General features: G+C 35.1%; 1 protein-coding gene across 1 annotated transcript; it reads right to left on the bottom strand.

Annotated features, from left to right (window-relative positions):
• Positions 1 to 639: 639 nt before the first annotated feature.
• LOC104881040 (disease resistance protein RPS5-like) lies at positions 640 to 16,858 on the bottom strand. Its single transcript, XM_059740970.1, has 2 exons — positions 16,692 to 16,858; positions 640 to 3,901 (listed from the first exon to the last, which is right to left on the bottom strand). The coding sequence occupies exon 2, from the start codon at positions 3,895 to 3,897 to the stop codon at positions 958 to 960; it is 2,940 nt and encodes a 979-aa protein (XP_059596953.1). The 5' UTR covers positions 3,898 to 3,901; positions 16,692 to 16,858; the 3' UTR covers positions 640 to 957.
• Between the last annotated feature and the right edge of the window lie 235 nt (positions 16,859 to 17,093).

The raw sequence follows: 17,093 nt of genomic DNA, 5'->3' as shown, positions 1-17,093 counted from the left end.
TAAGATGAAGTTAAATTGAGATTTTGAAAAGTCATTTATTTTTATTATTATTTTAACATTAAGCCACAGTGTAAATTATTTTATTAAATATACTTGATATACTTATAATTTAAATTAAGTCATATTAAGTTTTTAAGTTGATTTATCAAAGACTCTAAATGGTTATTCAAGAAGAAAATGTAGGAAGCCATATAGCACAGTGAGAGGACTATTTGGTAACATCGAAATCCTGTCAAAAGAAAGGACATGAGAGGAAATTAGCAAAATGTATGCATGAACAATTATTATTATCTTATAAATCCTACAGTTAGCATGTAAACAGGTTAGGCAAAGTTGAGTTCAAGTAGGTATGAATCTGTACAATTTCTTTGACTACCAAGTACTTTAATGCTATCTTCATTTTAGTGGATAGCTCTTACTTCATATTCATATTCGTATACTTTTTCTCAAATAAACAAGTAAAATAAATAAGATGAGTAAATCCAGTTCAAATACTAAGATGACATATATGATGGATGAAAGAAGACTCATGTGTCTGCCAAAGGGATAATTTTCCAGAAATTCCAGAAACTGACATACTACTCAGATCGTGTTCAATCCTACCTAATAAGAAGAAAAACCGCCCTTAGTAGCCACGACTAAGATTTACCTTTTGGCAGCTAAAAATACACTCAATATGCATGGATATATAAACAAATCTTAGACTCGAAAAAAATACAACCCGAAGTAGCACATCTCACACAACTAGTCTCAAACAAATAAAAACCAAGAAAGCAAATCTCAAACAAATACAAACCTCGGTAGCAAGTTTTGGACAGATATGTTCAAACAAGAGAGGATATATTAATTAAACAAATACATGGCCCAGTTTTTGAATCCCACACACAAACCTTAGGCTCAGGCAGCATCCATCGCAATCAGCTTTAAAATGACACTGCTGCACAGAAATCCGAGGAGCTAGTTTAAGATGCAAAGAGACTCTAGTCTCTGTTCAATGGCAGCATCGTCTTTCCATTCTAGTGCTTCCCACCACTCCCGCTGGCCTTTGATGCTTCTCAATTTGGTTGCATTGTCATTGTTGAAAGGCAATCTCTTCAACTTGGGACACTTAGATATTTCAATCACTTGTAAAGATCGCCACTCCAGTGGATCACCACCCCAAATGCTTGTCAGTGTTTTGAGATTAAGGAGTGTTAGGGTCTTCAGTCTTGGAAGCTGGTTGGATTCTAACCCATTGTTCTCCGATTCCATTATTATCTCTTCAATTTGGTCACATTCTTCAACTCTCAAGTCCTCCAGCTTAGAAAGCTGCTGAATCATGCCATTAGAGAATATCCTCTTCAGCTGTGGACATTTAACTAAGGTTAGAGTCCTGAGACGAGTCAAACTTCCAGCATGAACAGGGCCCTGCCAAATGCTCTCCAATTCCAAGACATTGTTTACCTGCAAATGTCGCAAGTATTCCAATACGCCTTTTGTTATTCCAGTACCATTGATGATGGTTTCAATTTCATTGCATCCTTCAATTGAACAAATAAAGAGATCATTCATGTTCTCGATACCAAAATCTGATAGCCTTGAAACTCCCTTGTGGTTAATTAGTCTAAATGCATGAGTTTTTGCAAGTACCTTCAAGATTACAGGATTCATGCCTTCGCCATTGATGACTTCCAGACAATTGTAGCTTGGATCATCAAAAGACTCAAGAATTTGAAAGCAGGTTAAGCTATGATAGCCAACAGCAAATTGGAATGTGAAAGAGAGATCTTCCCTTGCTGGGCTGGTCCCGTTAAAGAAATCTTTCCATGCTGAGCTGTTCCTGATAAAGATCTCAAGGCACTGCACTGTTGGGAAGCAAAATTGAAGAGAAGTCAACTTTTTCAAGGTAGCCACCTCCTCCGTAATAATATTTCCGTTCCCAGCACACCATTGCAAGGACGAATCAATGTCAATACGGAACTCTTCCAAGGAAACAAAGCTTGAAACATATCCTGATTGATTCTGTGTATGGCTTCCCTTGCCAAAATTAGACAATGATATTCGTAAGAACTTCAACCAGGCTAAAGTTCTAATTTGACATAAATTGAGTTTAGTCCCTCGGATATCAAGCACCTCAAGTTGCTTAAGTGCTTCTATGTCAGTTGGTAGTCCTACCAAATGGTTGCAGGAATTCAGATAAAGCCCTCTAAGAACAATCAAGTTGCATAGAGATGAAGGTAATGATTTGATGCCAGTGCCATGCAAATCCAGAACTCGAAGACAACACATTGATGTAAAGAATAACTCAGGAATGGCAACCAAGTTCTTATACCTTTGAAGTAACAATGTTACAAGATCACGACAGTCTGGAGTTTCTGGTAAACTGTGCAGTTCGTTATCCATCAAAGAGATGCGACTTGCTTGTTGCCATTCTTCAGGATTTGGCGGCTCATGCAACCCCTCACGGGGCTTTGCCAAAAATCTCAAATGTTCAGTTTCTGATAATATTTTTAAGGCCATTTCCCGAAGCACTTTGTTCATCTTAACGTTTTTCTTGTTCCCACTGCTCTCTAACAATGAGACATTGATAAGATGACTCAATATTTCATGCCCATTATTATCAATAAAACCTTCTACTCTCCAATATTCTACCAAACAACGTATATAAATCTCACATTCTTCAGAATATAATGCACAATACAGAAAACAATCCTTCTTTGCATCACTATCCAAACTATTATAGCAAAACTCGAGACGTTCAAGTACTGCATCCATTCCTTCTTTATTCATCGAATTTCGCAAACTTCCCTGTGCATCCCTCCAATGCTGAACATTCCCCCCCATCCTTTTGAAGGTTTTTGCAAATTTGTCTATCAGTAGTGGCAAACCCCCACACTCTCTAACCACCAGCTGGCCCACTTGTAAAACTCTTGGGGTGCTATAAATAAACTCGCCTACTTTTTCCTTGAACATGTTGAAAGCTTCATCTGATGACAATGGTTTCACATTGATTGTCTCATCAACATCCATCTCCCTACAAATGCCTAGGTCTCTACTTGCCAACACCACCTTGCAGTCTTGGATGCCATGGATTCCAATTACATTTTTTAACTCAATAGGATGACAAACTTCATCTAAAAGAATCAAACACTTCTTTTTCTTCAACTCTTCGAATATTATCTGTGTATTTTCCTCAATGTCAGTAGGGCCTCCCATATTCAAATTTAGCCGACGCATGATTTTCTGTTGCAACCCTACCTCGCTCCACTCCTTTGGGACAGTTACCCGAATGACAATATCAAACATTTTGTTAATATTGTCATGAGTGTTCAAGTTTTCAATTATTGTGGTCTTCCCGGTTCCCACCATTCCCCAGATTCCTATTCTTTTTATTTCAGGATCCTCTAGAAAATGCACTGCTCCTTCTACATGTTTGTGCAGTGGTGATTTATATTCTATTTTGGCTGGACATATTCCCACGACACGCTTTGGCAGTTCCGCATCCAACACTCCTCTTTTACGTTTTCCCTCTTCCCAAAGACTAAGAACTTGCTTGTACTTCTCAGCCATGTCTTTGCTAAGACTAGCACCCTTCCCAAAACGAAACAATTTCCATGGGTGATTTTTTCTATCATTGTATTTGGTGTCTAGTTCTATCACTTCACTTTCATTCATCTCCACGTTAGCCATCCATTCTGTTGTGTCTGGCCTGATTCTATTTTGGCTTATTCCTTCCCTTATGCCATTTCTCAGTTCCCAAAGCTCTCTAGCTTTCTGCATTAAATCTTCATGGTTTCTTTTTAGATTCTTCCGATAACCAAATTTACGACCAGACCAAATTAATAAGCTTCGCCCATCTCTATATACCTCAGTCACTGTTGTTTCCACTGCTGCTCCAGCTGCTGCTTCTAAGGCCATCCTTCTGGTACCAACAACATACAAGTCAGAATATAATTAAAAAAAAAAAAAAAGAATTCAAATTCAAAACAATAACTTAGATGAACAATAATGGGTATCAAATGCTTAAAGAAGGGGGCGGGGAGGGAAGAAAACAAAACAAAAGACACAAAGGGAGGCTCAACAAGAAATGTGGCCTAAGGTAATAAATAAATAAATGAAGATATAAATAAGACCTTTTTTAATATTATTACTATATAAATCTTGTTACTTATGCAAATATAATTTAATCTAAAATTTATTTATTTATTTATTTTCAGATTGAGGTTATGACAACCACTTGGTATATGCATCATCAACTTTTAAAAATTCTAAAAATATTCATCTACTTTTAGAAGAGCTGTTGAAATGTCCACATATTTTAATGTAAGAGTCATTTGGTCTTGATGGTTTGCATCTCAAGTACAATTAAGTATAACTACAAAATATTTTATTTTGCTAGATGCATTGAATTACATGATTATTAAATATATGGTTCAAGATTTCATTCATCAAATTACATGATTATCGAATATATGGTTCAAGATTTCTTTTTTATATTAGATTATGGACTATGATTAGACTATATTGGTTTATCTTTTTGCATCGAATTACATTATTATTAAATATATGGTTCAAGATTTCTTTCATCAAATTACATGATTATTGAATATATGGTTCAGAATTTCTTTTTTATATTAGATTATGGACTATGATTAGACTATATTGTTTTATCTTTTTGCATTGAATTACATGATTATTAAATATATGGTTCAAGATTTCTTTCATCAGATTACATGATTATTGAATATATGGTTGAGGATTTCTTTTTTATAATAGGTTATGGACTATGATTAGACTATATTGCTTTATCTTTTTCCCTACACTACTTTTTGTGGTAATTATTGATTTTATATTATGGATATTTTCCAAATGTGTTGCAAATATTCAATATTAGTCATTGGGATGTTTGGTTGAGACATGAGTGAAAGTATGTGATTTGTAAACTCCATATGAGAATATTGGAGGGTTTATGTAATCATTATTTTTCATGAAATTTTCAAAAAGAGGATTGTTAGTATATTAGTTTATTTGGATTAAGTTGCTAATTTTGTTCCATTCATTCTAGTTAGGAGTCTACATACTTTATTGTGATTTACTATTTATATGGAGACTTAAGGTTGCTATAAATCAACATAAAAGATTGAAAGACTTATATAGAAACCGAGAATGAAAGAAATTTGGAAACCAATTTAAAAAGGAAAATCTTTCCATCTTTAACTTTCCTAAATTGCTTTTTTGAAATATGATCTCTAAATTGAGTCCAAGTCCACTAGAGTTTCTCTAATATTAATATGCCTCTTGAGAGAATTCACCTTAGAATTGACATGCTTAAATTTTTAATCATTAGTCTTTGCATTCAACCAAAAACTCTCAAAACAATTTTTCATGACAATCTAATTAATTAAAGAATTCATGAAAAATAAATGAAATTTTCTAAGCTTTGGGCTGAATTAAACTTTCACTTGCTAGTGGTTTTTAGCTGAGATCATCAAATATCAATTCGGCAAGTGGTATTAGCAACAGGAAACAACAATATCATGACTTTGAATGCAATAAAATCTTTGGCTTAATTTCCTTATTGAATACCACCTATCTTAACAAGTGGTATAAGAGCCAAGCATTATGAGTACCACAATGTAGCTTTATTTATATAAACACATTTATATGAGATGATTAGAGCTTTATCCAACAAGTAATATAAGAGACAGGGATTGTGAGCATCATGATATGGCACTATTTATATAGACATTCCTAGAGCTCAATCCAACACTTAGTATGTAATCATTATAAAGGAGAATATCAGTCAATTATCCTTGACATACATTATGCCTACAATCATAGACCAAATTATCTGACTATAAAACTTCTAATATCACTCTATAAATAACTCCATTAATCTGGCCCTAATTACTTAACTTTCCTGTACATATCTCCATTGATTTGCATATATAAGCGTATGCTTACCTAGTACAACACAGAAAAATTCCTATCCTATTCAATGCTTCATTACTTTTTTTTTTCTTTTTTTCATTTCAATTTTAACATGGTATTAGAGTCATCCAACTCTAACAAGTGATCCTTCTCTGCTGTTCCATTTCCAGTTTTTTTTCTTTTTTAATGCCAGTTGTTTGATTCCAAGCTTTGCACCATCCCTTATCATGTTTCCATTTCCTATTATCCCATGCCTCTAGAACCCACTGATTGGTAATCTAGCCATTACCGTCACCAATATATAACAAATTTTTGGTTCCAGTCTTTGTTCAAGTTTTCTTTTTTTTTTTTTAATCAACTATCATGGCTGAAGAAAACTCTTGTAATCAACGCTGCTACTTCATTTGCTCAGGTTTCAACTCAACTGATCTCGATTAATGTTATTGCTCAACCTTTCTCAAGAGACGAATTACAATCTGAGTCCACGTATTACAATCAATTATACTCATGAAAATGGTAACAGAAATTAGAACCTAAAATCAATGGAATCAAACCAGAAATGGTGACAAGTTTAACTATTCCAACCACAATCCTAATGCTCGTGATTGATCATACAACAACCAAAAAAGCATCAACACTAATCAGACCATAGCCTGCCAAATATGTGGAAAACATGGTCATTTTGCACTACAATGTTTCAAACTCAAAGCTAAAATTGATGTCTCAGCCTACTGCCCACCAAACCATGATAAACAACTATAATCCCCATTGGTTCGTGGACTCTATTTCTAGTCATCATGTCATGAATGGTGATCTTAACAACCTAGCCCTGTACCACGGCTATGAGGGCACTGATCATATCATCAGTGGAGATGGATCTGTGCTTCCCATTTGTCATCTAGTTCTACACACATTTCCTCAAACTCTTAACTCTTTCTTTTTATCGCATATTCTATGTGTGTCGTCCGTCTATACAACAAAATTTGACTTTTGTTTCTATATTATGCAAAATTAGCAACACATCCATTGAATTTTTTCCTTCTTTTTTTGTTGTCAAGGATCTCATCATAGGGGCACATCTTCTCCAAGGCCATCAATGAGTGGCTCCAGTCTGGTGGCACTGCTTTTGTCCCTCCTTGTTCTCTGTTTAGAATTAAGGCTTCTTTAAGTAGTTGTCATAATCATCTTGGTCACCCTCCTTCAAAAATTCTCTTACAAACTGTCAAGTCTAGCTCTTTACTTGTGTTATACTCAATATCATCCAGTTTTAATTACAATCCATGCCATTTTAATAAGATAACAAACTTTCTTTTGGTGTGTCTTCTTTAATAAGTCCTGGCCCTCTAGACTTAGTTTATTATGATATTTGTGTCCCATCATCTGTTTTTGTTGTCAATGGTTTTAAATACTACGTTATCTTTGTTGATCACTTTACCAAGTATACTTGGCTTTATCCTTTCCAAATAAATCTGATATAATGCCCCCTCTCTCTCAAATTCAAAAGCCAATGTTGAATGCTATTTTCATGAGCTTGTGACTTTTAACTCTATAACTTGGGCAGAAAATATAAAAAACTCACCAAGTCCCTCCAAACCAATGGTGTTCAACATCTCACTACTCCTCCCTATGCACCTCAACACAATGGCTCATCTAAACAACGGCATTGACATATTGTTGAGATAAGGCTTAACCTTGTTGCATTGGGCCACTATGCCTCTTTCTTATTTGCCATTTGCTTTTTAAACAACTACATATCTCATCAATAGAATTCCCACCTTGATCCTTCACTCCAAATCCCCTTTGAAGCTCTCTTTCATACTCTACCAAATTAAACTAAACTCAAAACCTTTGGTTGTCTCTCTTACCATTGGCTATGCCCATATACTCAACACAAGTTAGACCAATGATCTAAACCTTGTGTCTTTTTAGGGTATTCCATAGCTCAGAGTGCATATAAATGTCTTGACCACTTCACTAATAAAATGTACCTTTCTCATCATGTTCAATTTGTGGAGGATGTTTTTCCATTCTCTAAGGATAACTTCATGCAACCTATTACCTCCAATTTTCAAAAGTGGTCATCTTATTCTCCTTCTTTTGCCTCCCTAAGTGATACTCCCTCCTTAGTTCATTACTCTCAACCTCCCCCCTCCTCTTTATCTATGTCACCACCGACTACTTCCTCATCAAACGTTGAAGGAATATTAATCTAACTTAATTTGTTAGGAGCAGGTTTTGGCTTCTCCTTTCAACTTTTTAGTAAGATAGCCCTTGCTTGAGTAAGCAATTGTGGGATGAGTGCCCACTAAAGCCACTAATGCTAATGGAAGCCCTTTTCTTGCTCCTGCCACTCTGGATCCAACACCAACCTCTACTAAAGATTTTATTGCAATGCAACCTACTACTTCTGATTTCCAAAAGTGGTTATCATGTTCTCCTTCCCTTGCCTTTCTAAGTGATACTCCCTCCTTAGTTCATCACTCTCAACCTTTTCCCTCCTCTCTATCTATGTCTCCACCACCTGTCATCTCATCAAATGTTGAAGCAGTACCTCCATTCAATGGCTCACCATCATGTACGTCCTCTACTTTGGCTTTTTGTGGAGACACTACTCCTACTCCTTTTGATCCCATCTTACTAGCTGATCTTTCTTCCTCTTTACCAAACCCAACCGGATTGCCCTTCCTCTCTCACCACACTCACCCCATGACTATTCACTCTCAAAATAATATTTTCAAGCCTAAACAATTCCATACCACAATCAAGCATCAATTACTCGATCCCCTTGAACCCACAAATCCCACAACTGCCCTTCGTGTTTCGAATTGGCATGAAACAATGATTGATGAGCTTAATTCCCTACTAGAAATGGGATATGGGAACTTGTTCCACCTCATCCATCAAAAACATTGTTGGTTGTAAGTGGGCTTTTCAAGTGAAATGCGATCCAAATAGGAGTTTAGCTCATTATAAGGCATGACCTATTGCCAAAGGCTTTCACTAATGGCTTGGCATCAATTATCATGACACGTTCAACCTGGTAATTAAAGCAACTACCATTCAAATAGTTTTCTCCATTATGCTTATTCGTGATTGGTCCCTTCACCAAATGCATGTTAATAACACCTTTTTTTACATAGAACTCTCCATAAAGTAGTTTACATGACACAATGCAAAATTGTTTTGTTCATGAAGCTAATCCTACTTATGTGTGTTGGCTACAAAAGACTCTTTATGGCCTTAAACAAGCACTCAACTCATGGTACAATGAGCTGAAAGAATTTCTACATGATTTTGGCTTTACCAACTACAAGTCTGGTGCCTCTCTCTTCATGCACAATGCAAAATGGTTCACTATTTTATTTCCTTATCTATGCTGATGATCTCATTGTAACAAGTAGTAGCCAATCTCTTGTACAACAGTTCATTTACTCTCTCTTCACTCAGTTCTCTATAAAGGATTTAGGCAATCTCCACTATTTTCTTAACATTAAGGTCTTGCTAACTTCCCAAGGCATGTTCCTTACTCAACACAAATATATAAGAGAGAACTCCTAGTAAAAACAAATATGGATGGTGCTAAAGAGGTTATCACTCCTATGTCGACCACATAACATCTCCTCCTCATGATAGCCCTTTACTCATTGGTGCCTTATAGTATCTCTCTCTAACACAGCCAGACAGCTTCTCCTCTATCAACAAACTGGCTCAATTCATGCACTCTCCTAAAGCGCCATTGGACATTAGCAAAATGGTTATTACGATATCTCAAATATACCATACATCATGGCTAGGGAAAAAAAAGGGAAAAATGGAGAGAAAAAAACGTGGTTGAGGAAAAAAAAAATTGTTCAAGAAGGAGCCCTCCAAGGTTTTTTTTTTCTAGACAAAAAAAAGGAAAGATTTTTTTTTTCCAGAGAAAAAGAAAAGAAAAGGTTTGTTGTTCTAGGTTTTTTCGGGAAAACAAACAAACAAAGTGATTTGTTGTTTTCAAGAAACAAAATAATAATAATAATAATAATAATAATAATAATAATTTGTTTTAAAATAAAATTCTTATTACAAGAACAAGCCTCGAACTCATGACCATGGGTGCCCTCGTTCCTAACCAGTGCATTGGTTACCATTGGGCTATGGCTCATGATTATGCTGAGTCATGTAAATAGACCTACTAGGGAAATAAGCCTACTTACTCTATTTTCCCTGTGAGGTTTACACCAATTTTTTTATTTTTTTTTATTTTTTGATATTGGAAACTACGATACAAAGAAGTTATGTATAAGGAATTTAGATTTTAAGCGGGACCATTTGTGACCCCTCCATATTTCTTGAGAACTGAATATTTTGTCTAAGGAGGTCGGTCCTAGTATGGGCTATTACACCCCACTAGTTTTTCTTGGGAATACTATGTAGAGTGGTTTTAAGTTATTCTCGGAAAATTGGCTAAGGAATTTATGTCTAAGGAATTTAGATTTTAAGCGGGACCATTTGTGACCCCTCCATTTTTCTTGAGAACTAAATATTTTGTCTAAGAAGGTCGGTCCTAGTATGAGCTATTACACCCCACTAGTCTTTCTTGGGAATACTCTGTAGAGTGGTTTTCAGTTATTCTCAGAAAATTGGCTTTATTAATTTTTGAAAAAATAAAAACATTTTTGACACATTTTCTTGGGTGTTTCAGGAAAATGGCAACTAAATCCAACAACGTTGTTGTGGATGAATTGGCCCAAATGGCAACCCTACTGTGGCACGAGTGCCAACACTACCTACCATTGTACCTATATCTGTCTCACCTGGAGAAAAACTAGAAAAGTTTAGTAGACTTAATTTTAAAAGGTGGCAACAAAAGATGTTATTATATCTGACCACTATGAATCTTATAAGATTCTTGATTGAGAATGCTCCTAAGCTTAGAGAAAACGAGCTTGATATCCAAGTCTTCAATATTGTGGATGCTTGGAAACATTCTGACTTCCTATGTAGAAATTATGTCATGAATGGGTTAGTTGATTTTCTGTACAATGTTTACTCCAACAACAAAACAACTAAGGAGCTATGGGCATCTCTAGATCAGAAATATAAAACTAAGGATGTTGGGGCTAAGAAATTCATCGTGGATCGCTTCCTTGACTATAAGATGGTAGATTCCAAGACTATGGTAAGTGAAGTCTAGGAACTTCAAGTAATCTTGCATGAGATACATGCTGAGGGAATGATTTTGAGCGAAACTTTCCAAGTGGCAACTATAATTAAGAAACTACCCCTTGCTTGGAAAGATTTTAAGAATGACCTCAAGCACAAAAGAAAGGAAATAAGCGTCAAAGATCTTATTATTAGACTTCTCATTGGAGAAGATAATAAAGAATCTAAAAGAAAAGGGCAAACACTTTAAATAAAGCCAAGGCTAATTTTGTGGAACATGGTCAAAGTTCCAAGGCAAAGAAGAAGAACAACAAATGGAAATGATCTAAGTTGAGACCTAAATGAGGGATCTCCAAGAAGTCAAAGTTTCAAGGAAAGTGCTTCAATTGTGGAAAGCAAGGTCACAAATTTGATGATTGTAGACTACCTAAAAATAACAAACCCAAGGAAGCTAATGTGATCGATGACATCATTAAAGACGTTTCTGACATTGACCTCACAGTCGTAGTCTCTGAAGTGAACTTGGTGGGATCTAACCCAAAGGAATGGTGGATTGATACTGGTGTTACTAGCCATGTATGCTCTGATAAGAAACTATTCTCCATTTTTGAAGCAATTGAGAACGGGGAAAAGGTGTTCATGGGGAACTCTACCACCTTTGAGATCAAAGGTCAAGGTAAAGTAATTTTGAAGATGACTTCTGGGAAGGAGTTGAATCTAAATAATGTTTTATATGGACCCAAAATCGATAAGAACTTGGTGTCCTGTTCATTGTTGAATAATCATGGATTTCAATTGGTATTTGAGTCAAACAAATTTGTTTTGTCCAATAGTGGAATGTATGTTGGAAAGGGATATATGAGTGATGGAATGTGGAAACTTAATGTAATGACTATCATTAAGTCAAATATGAATAAAGCTAGTACTTTTACTTACATACTTGAGTCTTCTAATCTCTGGCATGGTAGATTAGGACATATTAATTATGATGCATTTTGTAGATTAATTAACTTAAATCATATACCAACATTCAAAAATTAATTCCAAACATAATTGTGAAACTTGTGTTGAGGCAAAACTAACAAGGTCATCTTTTCAAAGTGTTGAAAGAAACACTAGACCCCTTGATTTAATTCACAGTGATATATCTTACCTGAAATTTGTACAAACAAGAGGTGGTAATAAATATTTTATTACTTTTGTTGATGATAGCACCAAATACTGTTACGTCTATTTGTTAAGAAGCAAGGACAAAGGTATAGAGAATTTGTTCTCTATAAAAATGAAGTTGAAAATCAACTCAATAAGAAAATTAAGGTGCTAAGAAGTGACCAAGGTGGTGAGTATGAATCACCATTTGTTAACATTTGTGCTCAACATGGGATTATACATGAAACCACAACACCTTATTTGCCTTAGTCCAATGGAGTGGCAAAGCTAAAGAATCGTACCTTGAAGGAAATGATGAATGCAACGTTAATAAGTTTTGGATTACCACAAAATATGTGGGGAGAAGCCATTTTGACTGCTAATTACCTTTTAAATAAGGTACCAAAAAAGAAAGTAGAAAAGACTCCATATGAGTTATGGAAAGGAAGAAAGTCATCCTACAAATACTGACGAATGTGGGGATGTCTTGCTAAAGTGGCAGTTCTTCCACCTAAAAAAGTGAAAATAGGACCTAAGGCTATTGATTGCATTTTCATTGGTTATGCACATAACAATAATTTTTATCAGTTTCTTGTTTATGAATCAAATATCCCAGATATTCACAAGAACACGATAATGGAATCAAGGAATGCATCATTCTTTGAAGATGTATTTCCATATAAATCTAAAGAGGAGTCAAGTTCATCAAAACAAATGCTTGAGACTATTAATGAAAATAGTCAAGATCAAAATAAAGAAGTTGAGGTAGAACATAGACATAGAAAAAGGGCAAGGACAGAGAAATCTTTTGGTCCAAATTTTCTTACTTATATGCTTGAAGGCGAACCTTGGACTTTTAAAGAGGTAGTGAACTTTACAGAAGGTCTTTTGTGGGAAAAGGCCATTAAGAGTGAAATCGATTCCATATTGCAAAACCATGCTTGGGAACTAGTGGATCTTCCACCAAGTTGTAAACCCTTAAGTTCTAAGTGGATTTTCAAAAGAAAGATGAAAGTGGATTGGTCAATTGACAAGTATAAAGCAAGACTTGTAATCAAAGGCTATAGACAAACTGAAGGCCTAAATTACTTTGACACGTATTCTCTTATGACAGGAATAAATTCCATTTGGATGGTACTTGCAAATCTTGAAGTACATCAAATGGATGTAAAAATAGCCTTTCTAAATGGAGATTTAGATGAAGAAATCTATATGGAGCAACCAGAGGGTTCTCCTACTCCAAGACAAGAAAAGAAAGTTTGTAAATTAGTGAAATCTGTATGGCTTAAAACAAGCACTGAAACAATGGCATGAGAAATTTGACAATGTTATGATGTCACATGGCTTCAAAATCAATGAATGTGACAAGTATGTTTGTATGTATACAACATGCTTATTGTTGGTAGTGATGATAAGATAATCACATCTACTAAGAACATGTTGAATTCAAGATTTGATATGAAAGACATGGGACTTGCTGATGTTATATTAGGAATAAAAATCATAAGAACATCAGATGGACTTATCTTAAGTCAGTCACATTATGTAGACAATATTCTTGGCAAGTTTGATAAAGATAATTTTGGAGTAGCCAAAACACCAGTAGATATAACTCTATATTTGTCAAAGAATAAAGGTGAGAGTGTTTCTCAAATAGACTACTCTAGAGTAATAGGCAATATAATCTACTTAATGAGTTGTACAATACCAGACATAGCCAATGCAGTAAACTGAGTAGATACACGAGTAATCCTAAAGCCAAGCATTGGCAAGGATTTATAAGAGTACTAAAGTATTTTCTCGTGATTATGGGTTGCACTATACGAGATATTCAATTGTACTTGAATGATATAGTGATGCAAATTGGATATCTAATGTTAAAGACTCAAAATCCACTAGTGGTTATGTGTTTACACTAAGAGGTGCAACAATCTTGTGGAAATCCCCAAAACAAACGGTTATGGCCAGATCCACAATGGAATCTGAATTTATAGCACTAGATAAATGTAAAGAAGAGGTTGAATGGTTATGCCGCTTCCTAGAGGATATTCCAAGATGGCCAAAGGTTGTGCCTCCAATTTGCATACATTGTGATAGTCAATCTGCAATTGAAAGAGCACAAAGCAATATGTATAATAGTAAGTCTAGACATATTCATCATAAACACAATACCATTAGACAACTACTCTCAATTGGGGTTATCAATGTGGATTGTGTAAAATCTAAGGATAACATAGCAGATCCACTAACCAAAGGATTAAATAGAGAGTTAGTTGAAAAGTCATCAAAGGGAATGGGACTAAAGCCCATAAAAGAATAAGTCGATACAATGATACCCAACCAAATTTACTGGAGATCCTAAGATTTAGGTTCAAAAGGGATAACTAAACTATAAAGACTATGTTAAATCACTGTGGGGATCTTCTCTTGTCCATTCTTATGATGAAACAGTGATACCCGTAAGAGGAAAGGGTAAGCTATGCTTTTACTAATCCTTAAGCATCAGAAATTCGAGCAGGGTAATGCAGGTTACTCTTAATTAAGAGATCACTTATGTAAGAGTGAAGTGGGGTGGCTTTTAAGGGAATTGAATAGGGTACAATTCTTATTAAACTCTTATAGAACCAGGCGTATGTTCATGACCAAAATGAACATAATAGTAAGAACTTAATATGTTAGGAAGATTCCTATGTAAGATATGTCATCGTTTACACAAATGAAAAAATAGTTCATGGAAATCATGTCTACTATTTAGTTAGTAGAGTAAACATATTTTTACAAAGGAAGGTTCAAAGGGTAGCACCTACCTTTCCTATGCAGGTTTCAACCGTTGAACTCTATCATAAAGTCTGTCATGTCTTTAGTCGTTAATTTCATTCATGTGGGGAATTGTTGAAAAAATGAGTAAATACATTGAATAGGGTGAATGAATTTAACCCTTTCCAGAAACCTAAAAGCCTTAAGAAGCCAAGACGTTTCGGCTTATCAAAAGTGAACAATCTCTTTCCCCCATTTTGAACTCTATATAAAGAGACTCTAACTCTCTTTCAAAAGTTCCAATTTTTTGGCATTGAAGTCATGAAAAACCTTCATTCCCCCTTCCATGGTGATAAAGTCAGACATAGTTCAATTCATAGGGTGTGGTTGCAAGGTGTTGTTGCTGCCACTCGAAGACCGTTATATCCTAGGAAACCAACATTTTGCAATTCTCAAAGCACCAACGGAGAAAACAAATCTATTTTAAGGAAATTGTGGCTTCACAAGACTCGGTTTTGTTCCTTCTTCCCATCTTTATTCATTTATTTATTTATTTATTTATTTAGTTTCTTTCTAGAATGATTAACTAGGTGTGGTCTACAAACGTAAAAGGAAAACAAAAGGTATAACCCAATAGAGGAAAAATACAAAATGTATTCTTTCTCTTATCTAAATCTCACCCAATCTACAAAATCGATTAATGACATTTTTCTTTCCACTATGTACATCTGAAACCAAAACAACAAAGTTTTAACAAATGAGCTCTTCAATGACTAAGCAGATTGCTCTGCATGTTTAAGTGTTCTACAGTTTCTTTCTTTCCACAAAATCCAAACAATGCCTTCTAAGAAGGGGACTGAACGCTCCAACTCTAGTAGAGAACAAACAAATTTCACTAAAAATACATCATTCCTTCATCCTGTCCACCACCTTATCCTTCTCTCCCGTGTTCACAACTTTCTATTACAACCTAAAGAAAAAAGACACCAAAATTTCCAAGTCCCAAATATCATTCAAATATCTAACATGGATTTCAGTGTCCCCCATTCCCTTACACTTCTCAAACATTTGCTATCCAAGCCTCCTTATCCAAAGCAATGACATATAGAGTTGGAAAAGATAAGTATAAGGGTTTCTCCCCACACTATCTATCATTTCAAAACTCCATCCCTCCTCCCATTCCCTAACTCAAAAGAAGTATTGCTGATGAAAAGATCCTACCCTTTCTTAAAAGCTTTCCAAATCCCAACCTCATACCCACCTCTTCATATGCAAGACCTCCAACCCCCTTACTCCTGTCCATTCTTTTTCATAATAATATGATTCCAAAACATCTTTTCTTATAATGCATATCCCAACTCCACTTACCCGAAAGAGGCTTATTAAGAGCCGAAAGACACCTAATCGGACATGTAATATGTTTTCCTTAACATATATTTGTTAAATTTTAATTATTAGTTATCAACATTAATTGCATCAAATTCAGATCCTTGAACAAAGTAGTTTTTATATTGAGGTACATGTCCTAAATATTAAAGAAGAAAAAGCAAGAATCCAAAGTCAAAACTCAGCCCCCTTAGTTATGGGTTCGACTTTTTGTGGATAAAAGATCAGTGGTTTTTTGGATCAGATATTTTCAGTGATATTATGAAATCAAATAAGCAAGTAAATTAACTACTTTAACTTCATAGAGGTGTATGATAAAAATTAATTAGTAGAAGAAAAGAGTGAACCTGATTGAAGAAATGGAAATAGAGAGATGCTGATGAGAAATCCTAACTCAAAGGAAAGAACCTCCAACTCAGACCAAATCTCAATGTCCCTTCTATGGATTTAAATCTCTGGGTGGGTGAAAAATGCCGAAGTGCCCACAATCCCCATCCCAGCAAATAAAAAAGCACTACACGGACAAAAAAAAGAAAAAGAAAAAGGGTACGTCATGGTTAACTTCAAAGAATAACAAGAATCTCTTGAATTTCTAAATGCTGGACGGGGAATTAGATTTTTGTGTGTCAAAACAATAATTATACCATTTTAATATTCCCCACAGTGGTCGAGAAATCAAACACAAGTTTACTGCTGTTTGTATTTGATTTCTCAAAATACCAAGCACCTTTCAATGGTATGCCATTAGC

The sequence above is a fragment of the Vitis vinifera genome, chromosome 12 (genome assembly GCF_030704535.1).
Source record: "Vitis vinifera cultivar Pinot Noir 40024 chromosome 12, ASM3070453v1".
Lineage (NCBI taxonomy): Eukaryota > Viridiplantae > Streptophyta > Magnoliopsida > Vitales > Vitaceae > Vitis > Vitis vinifera.
Note: the sequence above shows the minus strand (reverse complement) of the source record. Positions and strands in the feature narration are given on the sequence as shown.

Excerpts from the sequence above, each read along its gene's own strand:
- LOC104881040 (XM_059740970.1), bottom strand. The coding sequence starts at position 3,897 with ATGGCCTTAGAAGCAGCAGCTGGAGCAGCAGTGGAAACAACAGTGACT.